Source organism: Lutzomyia longipalpis, chromosome 4, assembly GCF_024334085.1.
Source record: "Lutzomyia longipalpis isolate SR_M1_2022 chromosome 4, ASM2433408v1".
Taxonomy (NCBI): Eukaryota; Metazoa; Arthropoda; class Insecta; order Diptera; family Psychodidae; genus Lutzomyia; species Lutzomyia longipalpis.
The window spans coordinates 21,374,568-21,388,673 of record NC_074710.1 but is presented as its reverse complement, the minus strand read 5'-3'; the positions used below and the strand labels follow the sequence as shown (position 1 = coordinate 21,388,673).

The window sequence follows — 14,106 nt, the reverse complement described above, 5'->3', positions numbered from 1 at the left end:
AGGATATTCTGTATAAAAGAAATGTTATGAATGAAAAATATATCTGTTATATTTTAGTAGTTGACAGAGAAGATGGTAAAAAGCAGCAATTCAGCAACATTTCACCTCTTAAAAAAAAGAAGTAAAATGAAGTATAAAACAAACAAACAAATAATTTAATGGAATATTCTGTATAGAAAATAACATCAAAAATTTAAGATAAAAAAACAATGACCATTATTTTCCTATAAAAATGCGTCCATGCTAAAAGTCAGCTACCAAAGTGTGCTATAAAACTGACAAGCAGCGCTCTCATTCACCATAAACTCCTTTAGGAGTTTCGGGGCATTTTGAGGCTGACCTTAAATATCAATATCCAATTTGCTATAAAATCAACAAGCAGCGCTCTGATTTACCATAAGCTGACGCGTTGAAAAATTAAGAAAGTTTAGCATTCTCTAGCACAATTGGAGAGAACAAGCAACCATAAACGTCTATAGTTGTGAATTATGCAATTTTGACATTTTATAGTATGTTCAATCAGAGGTAGACATGAAAGATTAGCATCAAAAGTGCTATAATATTGACAATCAGCGCTCTCAACTTCTACAGATGTCTGTAGAAGTGAATTGTGTAATTTTAAGATTTTATAGCACAGCAAGGGTCAAGCTCCAAAGTGCTATAAATTTAACAAGCAGCGCTCTCATTTACCGTAAAAACCTATTTGGCATTTTCCGTGATGGTTGTTCCATAAATTGCTATAAAATTCATCTTTGTGGTGAAATCCAGAAGTTCAGCATTTTATAACTGCATCAGACAAACTTTGAAGATCTGCCACCAGTAGCTATAAAATACTGAAACTACTATAAAATTCACTTTCACATGCGTTTAAGTTTGACATTTTATAGCACACTTGGAAGCTGATTCTGCAAAACTTTCGCCCTCTTGCCGGCCATTTTATTTAATTAAAAGAAATATATGTACGCATTTAGCCGAGACACACACCAAAAGAATTTTTTCTTATGCAAATAAAACAAAAGGTTTCCGTCGGTTACATTTCAAATTGATGCCACGTGTTTTTTGGGAAGCGCGAGAATTTAAGTGAAGAAAAAATGAAACCAGATGAACGTCTGGAAAATTTACAATATATTTCTAGGGAATTTCACATGAAAATGGAAACTTTATCGAATTAAAAAAAAAACAAACAAGAAAAAAAAAAGAATTTTTAAATAAATAAATTATTAATAAATACTTGTCTCATAACAAAATGAATGTCCAGTGGAAATATTTAAACAATTTAAAAAAAATGAAAAATAAAATCTATTTTATATGTGTGAAAAAAAATATCCATAAAAGAAAAACTTTATGTAAATTCTATGAGCCTCTACTCTAGTCTGGACACAGTTTACTATAAATAGCGAACTATAAAACTGAGATGAACCTATGAAAAGTTATATATTATTGATTTATATGTGGCCTACAATACTTTTAAAAACTTTTTAATTTTATTATAAATAAAAATTATTAATAATAATCGTATATTTGAATTCTTCCATGGGAAAAAAAACCAAAACAATCTCTTTATTCTATAGGGGAGGGCGGGGCTAATAAAGTCACTTAAGGGTTCGAAAAAAGCTTAAAATATCATATTTCCTAGCTAGATAGAACAAAACGATCTGAGAAAGAGTTGTAGGGCAAGAAATATCCTAAAGAAATGAGCTATACATTTTGCTTTATCTGTTTGGGAAATATGATATTTTGAGCTTTTTCTAAACCCTTAAGTGACTTTTTTAACCCCGCTCTCCCCTACTATTATTGACAAAAAAAAAAAACAAGAAATGTATAAAAAAAATATATAATTAAGAAGATTTTTTAAGTGGACCTTGAAGTGAGACAATGGGATCTTTTATAGCTATTTTTGTCTATCATAAATAACAAAAACTTGTGAAAAAAATCTCTATAATCTTTCTTTTCAAACAAAATACAATGAAAAGATTAATTTAATGGCTGAATATAAGAAAATCTAATCAAATTATTGACTGATTAATTAAACAAAATATTAAAAAAGAAGAAAGAAAATGTAATATATCTGTAATGAATGTCCGGAATGTCCTTAACAAAAGCACCTTCGGGAGTTTTATGAACTCTCAGAGTGATTTTTCATTTTTTCTCCTTCTTTTCCATCATTTCTTTGGTATTGTATACAAATACATTTTTATTTATTTCAAATTAAATAGCAAAAAAATACAACAAAAGATACATTACATAGATATTCAAAGGTGAGAAGAAAAAGTGTTCAAAAAAAAAGAGAGTAAAAGAACACACAAATTTTATCAAACAAAAAATAAAATAAACATGATTATGAAAAAAAATGTTATAATGATCACGAAGAAATAATTCATTGGTATATAAGAATATAATTAAATATATACATATACAACATACTTTTATTATGACCCAACGTCACGAAATTAAATAAAGACCTAAATATGTTTACATTCATTGCTCTTTTAATTCACTTTTCGCGGTTTTTGGGGAAATTTTCAGCAAAATGAATATTTTGAAGGTTCTAGGGAAATATTTCAACGAAGCAAGGTTGAATTTATTTGATTATTCGATAAAGTATCTTACCTTATTCATTGTGACTGTTTCCCGACTCCTCCACGACCGTCTTACGACTCAACTATACCTTGATTTTGTGGAAAATATTTTCTTTTTTTTCTTAATAAGTAAAAGTTTTTTGGGAAGCCATTGATGGTCGCAGATCGCTGTTCTCAAGGTATAACCACTGAGTCAGTCACCCAGTGAACAACTGACCATATTTTTGTAGAAATTTCTGCAGAAAAAAAATTCTTCAGAGAAATTTTGTAAGAATTTCTCGGAGGAAGAGAGTAAAAGGTGACTTTCTTTTTTTTTGAGAGAAAATTAAGGTCAAAGTTTTGAGGATAGACATATCGATCCTCCAGGGTTAAAGAAAATTTCTGCTGCAAATTTCCTTCTCTAAAAAAATTTCTCCCCACCTAATCCAATTAAATCATTGACAGTTTGCAAAAAAAAAGTAAATAACATAAAAACTTTCTGTTAACCAAGAAGTGGAACACCAACTAATAAAAAGCAATTAAAACAAATTAAAGGAGATAACAAAAAATTACGTTGTAACAATGTCTGCTGTACTAATGAGGTACGAAAGCTCCTGAAAAAACATTAAAAAAAATTAAAATAAATTTATTGGATGTCATTAAAAATGCGAATATATAAAGCGGAGAGTTTTCAATTTAGCACTTTAGTCTTTCTGTGCAGTTATTTAGTGCAAAGTTAGTTTTCTCAGTCTATCGGCAGGGTGTGACAAAATTTTCTTTTAAAGAAAATATTATTTTTATAACGATTTTTTGTGGATTTCCTCATATCCTCTAATGCATTTGTGAATATAGGATATTTTTTTCATCCTTTCCTTAAATTTTTGAATATATTCTTGTTGAAATTCAAATACATATCAGTGTGGTTCTTGGACTTATTTTTTGCACGGTTAAGATTGTTTTTAAATATCTCACTTGTAAAAAGATGTAAGTTTTCTTTGGTATTTGTATTGGCCTATTAATTTAGATATTAATTTAAATTAAGACAATGATTATTCATATAAAAAAAATATTTAAAATTCCTTGCAATGAATATTTTTTACGAGAAGTGTTGAAACTAGGGACGATTAAAAATTTAGAAAAGCATTTTATAAAGTTTCCTAAAAAGTTTTAAATATTCGTTAGTTTTTTGTAAAGAACTTCTTTGGGTCGGCATAGCAAAAGAATTGAGAAATTCTTAACAGCAGAAAAGTAGGAAAAATCTTAGGTTTTCAAAAGACTTTTTAAAATAAATTCTAAAGCATATTACATTTACAGACTTTTACAAAAAAAAATCTAAAATAAGCTTTTTAGAGGAATTTTATGTAGAAAACTTGCAAAATCACTAAAAATGGTTTTTATACAAAATTTTTATTAACACACAATGTCTACAATAATTAAATAAAACCAATTAAGACATATTATTGTGGAATAAAACAACTCAAAAAATTCTTTTTTTTTTAACATTTCAACAAGTGTGTTCCATTTGGGATTTTTTTTTTATTAATTGTTTTTCATCCTTTTTTTTTTTGCATAATCATCGATAGTAAAAAGAAGGCATTTAATGATGCCGACTGAACATAAGAAAAACTATCCTGCTTTCGGTCATGATGCTTCGAATTTACAAACAATCGATGATGAAATCGTAATATCTGGCTTCTCAGGTCGTTTTCCTGAGAGTTCCAATATTGAGGAATTTAAGAATAATCTGTTAAATGGCATTGATATGGTTAATGATGATCCACGCCGGTGGCCTAATGATTTGCCTGGTGTACCACCACGTGCGGGCAAGATAAAGGAAGACGATCTTGCCAATTTTGATCATATCTTTTTTGGAGTTCATTCGAAGCAAGCTGAAGCTCTTGATCCGGTCATACGGATGCTTCTTGAGGCAACGCATGAGGCAATTATTGATGCAGGTGAGAGGAAATTGTAGAAAATTCTTATTTGTTAGCAGACTTAAAAGTGAGAAGGATCTTAATCTTGGACTGATTAAGATTAACAATTAAGGTATGAATAAAATCGTCGTAACTCTTTTTTTTCCTCTAGGCTACAATCCTCGAGATCTACGTGGATCCCGTACAGGTGTCTATACAGGATTGTCAGGATCAGATCAGGAACAATTCTTAAATATATATCCTCATTTGGTGAATGAATACGGATTATTGGGTAGTCTTCATACTATGTTTGCCAATAGGCTGTCATATACATTTGATTTGCGAGGACCAAGTATGGTCATGGATACGGCATGCTCCAGTTCTCTCCATGCTATGAATCAGGCTTTTTTTGATATGCGTACAGGACGATGCGATGCAGCCATTGTTACTGGAGGCAATCTAACCCTTAGACCGGGTGTTACAAAGCAATTTGCCGACTATCGTATGTTGAATCCTGAAGGATATGCTCGGGTATTTGATGAGTCTGCAAATGGATATGTCAGGGCAGATGCATGCGGGGTGTTGTTTCTGCAAAAGGCCAAAGATGCTCGTCGTATTTATTCAACAATCCTCAATATACGAACAAATGCAGATGGGGCCAAAGAGCAAGGGATTACCTATCCCAGTGGACAGATGCAACAATGTCTCATTGAGGAGACATTTAAGGAGATCAATCTCAATCCATTGGAAGTTGTCTACGTTGAAGCTCATGGAACTGGCACTACTGTTGGTGATCCAGAGGAAGTTAATGCAATTTGTGAAGTCTTCTGCAACAATCGCAAGACACCCCTTCCAATTGGTTCGGTAAAATCAAATATGGGACATTCGGAGCCTGCTTCCGGTGTATGCTCCGTTGCAAAAATTCTCATTGCCATGGAAGAAGGTATCCTACCGGGGAATTTGCATTACAGCAAGCCTAATCCGAAGATACCTGCTCTCATTGATGGACGTATTGAGGTTCTGGTCGAGAGTACTCCATGGAATGGAGGGATTGTTTCAGTGAATAATTTTGGATTTGGTGGCTCGAATGCTCATGTAATTCTCAAGTCTAATCCAAAGGTGAAGATCAGCCGTAAGGATGAATTGCCGCGATTGGTCGTTGTTTCAGGGCGTACCAGTGAAGCTGTTAACACTCTTCTAACTGACATCGAAACCCATGCCCAAGATGAGGAGTATTTGGCACTAATTAATGAAGTTCACAGCAAGAATATTCCTCTTCACAACTATCGTGGATATGCTGTTGTTAACAAAGATGAATCTCTGTCTGACGTAGTTGAGATGCTTGATGCAAATCGTCCAATATGGTTTGTGTACACAGGAATGGGTTCACAGTGGGCTCATATGGCGAAGGACCTTATGCAAATTGATGTCTTTAGAAAGAGTCTTGATCAATGCGCTGCTGCATTGCGTCCTGAAGGCATAGATCTTATTGAAGTCCTCATTAATATGAATGAATCTCATTTTGATATTCTGTACAACTTTATTGCAATCACAGCAATGCAAATTGCTTTGACTGATCTCTTACAACATCTGGAGATCATTCCTGATGGATTTGTTGGGCATTCAGTTGGAGAATTAGGATGTGCCTATGCTGATGGAGGTCTCACATTAGAACAAACTATTCTGGCTTCATATTGGCGAGGGAGGTGCATCGTTGATACGGATTTAATATCAGGAATGATGGCATCTGTTGGTTTATCCTGGGATGAATGCTTAAAACGTCTACCTGAGGATATTTTTCCTGCTTGTCATAACAGTGCTGACAATGTTACAGTGAGTTTATTTATTGGTTTGCCCAATATATTTCTGGATTTCTAACCTAACATTTTTACCATTACATTCAATTGGGATGAATGAGACAGAAAATCAAAATTCTACTGAATTTATGTGAATATCTTAGGTTAGGACAAACCAATAAAACAAAATTTTGAAGCTGGCAAGTTGTGGGCAATCGGGATGCTCTAACAAATGAGGATCTTTTGTTTTGTTTTGTTTTTTTTTTTAAAATAAATACTCCTTCTATTTAAATTTTATTCTAGATATCTGGACCAACAGATTCTGTTAATAAATTCGTAGAGCTTCTAAATGAAGAAGGGATATTCGTTAAATCTGTTAATGTTGCAGGAAGAGCTTTTCATAGCAAGTATATTGCAGATGCAGGTCCTTTACTAAAGAAGTCTCTCGATAAAATTATTCCGGATCCAAAGGATCGTACAGAGCGGTGGATAAGCTCAAGCATCCTTGAAGCAGATTGGAATTCAACACTTTGCAAGAAGAGTTCTGCTGATTATCATGTTAATAATCTTCTATCTCCAGTTTACTTCCACGGAGCCATTCAGCATGTTCCAAAGAATGCAATTTGCATCGAAATAGCCCCTCATGGACTTCTTCAGGCTATCCTTAGGCGATCTCTGGGGAAAGATGTGACAAATGTGAGCCTCATGAAGCGAGACAATCATGGAAAGAATTTTCAATTTATATTGAACAACATTGGGAAACTCTATGCAGCTGGAGCACAGCCAGTTGTCAATAAACTCTTCCCTCATGTTACCTTTCCCGTGGCACGTGGTACACCGATGCTCAACTCAAAAATTAAATGGGATCACTCACAGAAGTATAATGTTCCATTCGCAAAAGCTTACCTCGATGAAGCCTTAACATCTTACGGCGTAACACATGTGGAATTTAATCTTAGCAAAGATGATGGTGTTTTCTTGAAGGGACACAATATAGATGGTCGTATCCTGTTTCCTGCTACAGGTTACTTAATGCTTGCTTGGCGTCATTTTTCATTTATACGAAGAAGGACCCACAATAACACACCAGTTGTCTTTGAAAATGTTTCGTTTCATCGTGCAAATATTTTACTTCCTGGTGGAGCTGTGAAACTCACCATAAATTTCTTCGATGGTTCAGAAAAGTTTGAAATTTGCGAAGGAAATTCTCTTGTTGCATCAGGAACAATACGAATTCCAGAAAATATTGAGGAAGAAATGTTACCCCTTGAACCACATTCAGAATCAATCAATGATTTGGTATTAAATACAAATGAAGTTTATAAGGAGTTACGTCTTCGTGGGTATGACTACAGTGGACTATTTCGTGGTATTGTCCAGGCAAATTTAGATGCAGATGCAGGAAAACTGAGGTGGAATGAGGAGAATTGGGTGACATTTATGGATACAATGCTTCAATTTGGTTCAATTCAATTAGAATTTCGTGATTTGTTCTTACCAAAGCGCTTTGAGAAGGTTATTATTAACCCAGAGATGCATCTTAAATTAGCAGAGCAGTATAGAACAGGCTTGAATACAGACTTGAATACAAGTCAGAGTAAAGGATCGAATACAGACCTAAGCACAGACTCAAATACAGGCTTGAGATCAGATGAAAGTGAAGAAAGTATTTTCCCTGTATACTTGTACAGGGATTTAAATGTCCTAAAAAGTGGTGGAATAGAAATAAGAGGTGTCTCTGCATCTCTGGCTCCAAGGCGTCAAAATTCCCATGCCCCACCCGTGTTAGAAAGATATACATTCATTCCAAATTTCAACATCTGGAATCTGCCCGAAGATTCATCAGATCAACAGGATGTGGCAAAGGAGCGAGCAAAAGAGTACGCAATTACAAGTGCAGTACAACTTGCAATTGAAAATTGCAAGGGAGCATTTAAAATTAAGACAACTGAAGTGCTGCTTGACATGATGCCAGATGAAATGGGAAACATTAATCCAGAAAAACTTCTGAGTTCATCTGTAAAGAATATAATTGAGAATGAACCCATTTTGGGAAGTGATACTACTATTGTGGTGACTGAAAGTACGCCAGAACTACAACAACTGATGACTGATGCTGAAATTCACATTGTTGTCAAGGATATTAAAGAAGGATCAATTAAAGTTGGTTGTCATATCTTTATTGCAACGGACATTCTTAAAAATTTAAATGCTGAAATGATTTTAAAAAATCTCAGAGAATCCATTGGAGAAGATTGTTTTATTCTTCTTGATGAATCAACGGAAGAAGGCTCCAATAACTGCAACAGTGCACTTTTTGACAAGCTCAACTGCGTCCTAGTTTCATCACAAGCTTACGAAAATAGAGAATTCCTTCTTCTACGTCCGATTTTTGAGAACAATTCTCACAATGTTCAAGTAATAAATGTGACTGAAAAGAATTTCAATTGGTTAGAAGATCTCAAAAATGCTCTTCGTACAGCTGAAGATGAGAAAAAGCTCGTGTACGTCGTATGCCAAGGTGAGGAATTATTTGGAGCTGTGGGCTTAATGAATTGCCTAAAATATGAAGTTGGAGGTAAATTTGCAAGATTATTCTTTATTCAAGACACCAACGCTCCAACATTTTCCCTCACAAATCCTTTCTATGCTAAGCAGATAACTAAGAATCTTATTATGAATGTTCTTAAGAATGGATCTTGGGGTACTTATCGGTATCTCAAATTGAACAATCAAGACCAAACACATCTGGTGGAACATGCCTTTGTGAATAATCTCATAAGGGGTAATTTGTCAAGTTTCAAATGGATTGAAGGATCCCTCAATTACAATCGTCCGCACTCTGATAGTGATGAGGTCTGTTCAGTTTACTATGCAACACTAAATTTCCGCGACATTATGCTGAGTATTGGAAAACTTGATGTAATACAAATGGGAAATGATGAATGCATTCTTGGAATTGAATTCTCAGGACGTGATTCAAAAGGAAATCGCATCATGGCATTGGCACAAGCTAAATCATTCGCAACAATGTGTGTAACGAGAAAAATTTTAATTTTACCTGTACCAGATACCTGGACTCTTGAAGAAGCATCAACAGTTCCAGTTGCTTACGGTACTGCATACTACGGGCTTGTAATACGGGGGAAGATGAAAAAAGGTGAGACTATCCTTATTCATGCTGGAGCTGGAGGTGTTGGACAAGCTGCCATTGCAGTTGCACTTAATTATGGCTTGACGGTTTTTACAACGGTTGGGAGTAAGGAAAAGAGGGAATTCCTCATGAAAGCTTTTCCCCAATTGAATGATTGTCATATTGGAAATTCCCGCGATTGTTCATTCGAACAAATGATTATGCGTGAAACTAAAGGGAAAGGTGTTGATCTCGTTCTGAATTCATTGGCTGATGATAAGTTCAGAGCATCTGTTAGGTGTCTCGGACAGAATGGGAGATTTATTGAAATTGGAAAATTTGATTTGACCAATAATACTCCATTGGGGACGTCTGTATTCCTGAAAAATACCAGCTTTCACGGAGTTTTGGTTGATGATGTTTTATCATGGGACGATGAGACTGTTAAAATGATGGTACAGCTCATGAGTGATGGTATCAAGAGTGGTGCTGTTCGTCCACTTCCTCTTACATTATTTGATGAACATCACGTTGAAGAAGCTTTTCGTTTTATGGCAAGTGGCAAGCATATTGGTAAAGTAGTTATCAAAATACGTGAAGAAGAAGAACAGAAGCAGCTTCTACCTTCTCCGAAACTCATATCAGCCATACCACGAACCTACATGTACAGTGAGAAGACTTATGTAGTTGTTGGAGGATTGGGTGGATTTGGCCTAGAGCTGATTCATTGGCTTATAGCCCGTGGAGCGAAAAATATTGTTGCTTCATCTCGTAGTGGAATCAAGACAGGCTATCAATCTCTAATGATACGACGTTGGAAGAAGAATGGCATTAATATCGTGGTAGACAAGAATGATGTAGCAACTCAGGAGGGCGTTGAAGAATTACTAAAAGAATCCGCAAAGCTCGGTGCTGTAGGGGGAATTTTCAACTTAGCTGTTGTACTGCACGACGCAGCCCTTGATGATCAGACGCAAGCCAACTTTGAAGAAGTCTGTCTCCCGAAAATCAACGCAACAAAATTCCTTGATGCTGCTTCACGTACTCTTTGCCCGAATTTGGACTACTTCATTTGCTTCTCCAGTGTAGTATGTGGACGTGGCAATATTGGGCAGGTTAACTATGGACTTGCAAATTCAGGAATGGAACGGATCTGTGAAGCGCGTCAAGCAGCTGGATATCACGCCACTGTCATTCAGTGGGGAGCTATTGGTGACACGGGGATCCTTTTTGACCGTATGGGTGACAATAAAATAATTGTGGGTGGTACAGTACCCCAGAGAATATCATCCTGCCTTGAGACAATAGACATACTCATGCAACAACGTCATTCTGTACTGTCTTCAATGGTTGTAATGAATAAATGCAGATCACATGCTTCTGGACAGTTGAGCGTATCTGCATGTGTTGCAAATATCCTTGGTATTAGAAATCTCGATAAAATTCCCAATGGAATGTCCTTAATTGACTTGGGAATGGATTCATTGATGGGTGTCGAAATAAAGCAAACCTTAGAGAGGAATTATGATTTGGTACTTAACGTACAGGAAATTAAGCAACTTACTTTTGGAAAGTTAAAGGAGTATGGTAAGGATCTTTACTGTTAAAGTATAGGTGTAAATAATTCTGTGTTCTAAAAGTTTATTTGTTCTTTGACAATTTTCGTACAATAAAGAAGTAAATGCGTCATCTGGAAGTTACGTGATCAGAGCTAAGTCCGAAATAGATATACAAGATGAATTCACAAAGGAACTTATGCCAAAGGAGCTTTTGGTGCGCTTACCATCAAATGCCGTAGAAGATTGTCAAGATAGGCCAATATTTGTGGTAAGAAAATTCCTTGCAATATAGTAGGTAACAAACATCAGTGAACAGGTGTAACAGGCTACAATTTCTCCTCTTAAGATTCATTCAATTGAAGGATTTGTTGGTGCATTAAAGCCATTGGCAGCTGAGCTTAATTGCCCAGTTTGGGGTCTTCAGTGTACAGAGGATGTCCCTCTGGAATCCATTCAGGACATGACAAAATTCTACATTTGTCAAATGAAAACAATTCAGAGCACAGGTCCTTACAACATTGTAGGATATTCCTATGGTGCAGTGATTGCCTGTGAAATGGCTCAACAGTTGGAAATGGTGCACAATGACGCCGTAAATGTGATCCTTTTGGATGGATCACCGACTTTCTTCAACATGCAATTGCACCAGAAACGATCGTTATTTAGATCATCTCACACAGATGACGAGAATATTGCGTTGTGGCATTTAACAATGATGGTTGTTGGATTTGACAAAGGTTTATCCATTATGAAGGAAGTCGAAGGTATCTCAACAAAGGAAAAAAGAAACGAAAAATTAGCAGATTTAATTCACAAAACTACTAAACATGATCATGAATTGGTAGTCTCAAATTACTTGAAAACAGTTTTCTTTTTTAATTTATTTAACTGATTTTCATTTCTCCTTAAGATACGAAACGCTGCGACTTCCTTTGGAAAAAGAGTTAAAGCATGTGCAGGTTATAAAGCAACTGGAAAAATAAAGACCGATATAGTTCTAATTAAAGCCTCATCGCAGGATTTTAATTTTCCACAAGACTATGGGTTAAAAGGGGTAAGTATTTTTTTTATAAAAGGTCTTATCTAGGAATCTATTCAAAGGATGATGCTTTTCTTTTAATTTAAAAGACGTTGTTAATGGATAAAAACGACTTAACATTTATAAACGTTTGGACCTTTCTTTTTGAAAATTTAAAGTTATTTGACGATATTTTCTTAACGTGTGACATTTCTTTTCTAACATATTTGACGCTTTTTTTAGACGTCTGACACTTTATTTAAACTTTGACATATTTTTAACGTTTAATTTTTCCATTTTTATTGTTTATTTTCTAAAATTTGTAGATTCAATTTCAAAATTTTTTATGTGCTTTTAAGACATTAAATTATGTTTTAACTTCTGAAGAATAGGTCTGAAATTCTAAATTGTATATATTACACCGAAATACCCTCCTTTGCTGGCACCCCCTGTTGTATTAATAAATCAATTAAGGTAATAATAAAATATTTTTCTTTAATTTCAAGATCTGTGATGGAGATGTAAAAATTCATGTTGTCAATGGAAATCACCGGACAATCATCATTGGAGAATCTGTAGAAGAAATTGCAGAAATTATTCGGAATTTTCTCAGGAAAAGCGAGAAAACCAATGAATAATTCTCAATAATAACTGGATGTTAATTTTATAAAAAGGTTTATTAATTAAAATTTAAAGGAAAAATTATTGAGAAATATCTGTGTTTTGGTTGTCGAACAATAAAAAGAGCTTAAGAAAAAATATTTCTTTATTTTTCTTTTTTGATTGATTGATTGAAATTCTTAGTTTTTATTGGGATAATTTACTTTCTTGATTCGTCACGAGCTTGGAAAATTTTTTCAATGAGAAAAAAGGTTTAAGAATTTTCCAAATGCAAGGAAATCTTCAATTTCCTCTACTTTCGCCGCATTCACACCGCAATCTGATGGAAAAGCTGTCCGAGGAAATGATTGTAAATTGAATTTCCTAAAGCATTTTGTGTGTGTATCAATATATATATAACTGTACGACGTGAGAAGAGATTGAATTATAATTTCTGCTTATGTGGTCACTCGTGGGAGAGTGAAAATGAAATTTCCCTTTGATTGTGACCAAATGGCATTGACCCAATTCCAAATGGGAGCCTCAACAGAACCACTCGCCCATCCTCCGCCTCTTTAACACTTAACACCCAAATCCAATATCTCTTGCTTCAGTTATCGCATCATTCGCCCTCATTCAGGTTGCTTTCCTCATCCCCTTTTCATCATCCTGGACCACCTAGGAGGTGGGTGGCTGCTATTGTACCATTCATCCCAGGATCCTCTTATAAGTGTAAAGACGCAATGTACGTTACAAGAATTGAGATTGTACCAAAAATTATTCAATGAACTGTATTTGAATGGAAAGCTTTAGTGCTCAGAGCAGATGTCCTAAAGATGTCTGCACACAGTCTTAGAAATTTTTAATGGAGGCAAAGTTGTTGTTAATGTGGGATACTCTAATGGTTACAATGCTTCTTTTATGATGCTTTATGTTTTCTCTGAAACATAAAATCTACTTTGAATTTATTTTATAGAATCTTGTTGTAACGGTTGTAACGATTTTATTGAATCTGATTTTAGAGAGATTACATCAGACAATAATAATCCTTTAATATCCCTTTGACATTATTTTCTAACATTTGACGTTTATTTTCAAACTCTAGAAAATTTGTTTTCAAACATTTGATTTATTTTAAACCCTTGACGTCTCTCTAAAATATTTAAGAAATTGTTGTTTTTTATTTTGCTTTCAGAGTGTTTTCTCTTAATTTGACGTTTAGTTTTATATATTTTTTCGATCCAACGTTTCTAATGATTGACGTTTCTTTCAACTGTCAAATTTTCTATTGTTGCATTTACTACATTTTTCTAACATTTGACATTTCCTTTTCAATATTCGATGTTCTTTTCTCTATTGTTTAACGTTTCTTGTAACTTTAAATTCTTTTTAAACTTTTAGCGTTTCTTTATTAATAATCTGACCCTTCTTTTCTTATATTTGACATTTTCAATAATTTTGCGGATTGACGTTTCTTCTTAAATTTTTGAAATTTTTGTTTCTACCATCGATTTTCTTTTTCTTACGTT

At 34.3% G+C, this 14,106-nt stretch overlaps 1 protein-coding gene across 1 annotated transcript; it reads left to right on the top strand.

Annotated features, from left to right (window-relative positions):
- The first annotated feature begins 4,161 nt into the window (after positions 1-4,161).
- LOC129795243 (fatty acid synthase-like) lies at positions 4,162-13,259 on the top strand. Its single transcript, XM_055836329.1, has 7 exons — positions 4,162-4,513; positions 4,644-6,304; positions 6,571-7,834; positions 7,919-10,987; positions 11,076-11,227; positions 11,342-11,723; positions 13,192-13,259. Exons 1-7 carry the CDS (start codon positions 4,162-4,164, stop codon positions 13,257-13,259), a joined length of 6,948 nt encoding a protein of 2,315 aa, XP_055692304.1.
- Positions 13,260-14,106: the final 847 nt, after the last annotated feature.

What these genes read in the sequence shown, in the direction of transcription:
- LOC129795243 (XM_055836329.1), top strand. Translation starts at nt 4,162, where the DNA reads ATGCCGACTGAACATAAGAAAAACTATCCTGCTTTCGGTCATGATGCT. An exon ending in TGAGGCAATTATTGATGCAG is followed by an intron (nt 4,514 to 4,643) that starts GTGAGAGGAAAT and finishes TTTTTCCTCTAG; the next exon opens with GCTACAATCCTCGAGATCTA. An exon ending in TGGAAAGTTAAAGGAGTATG is followed by an intron (nt 10,988 to 11,075) that starts GTAAGGATCTTT and finishes CGTACAATAAAG; the next exon opens with AAGTAAATGCGTCATCTGGA.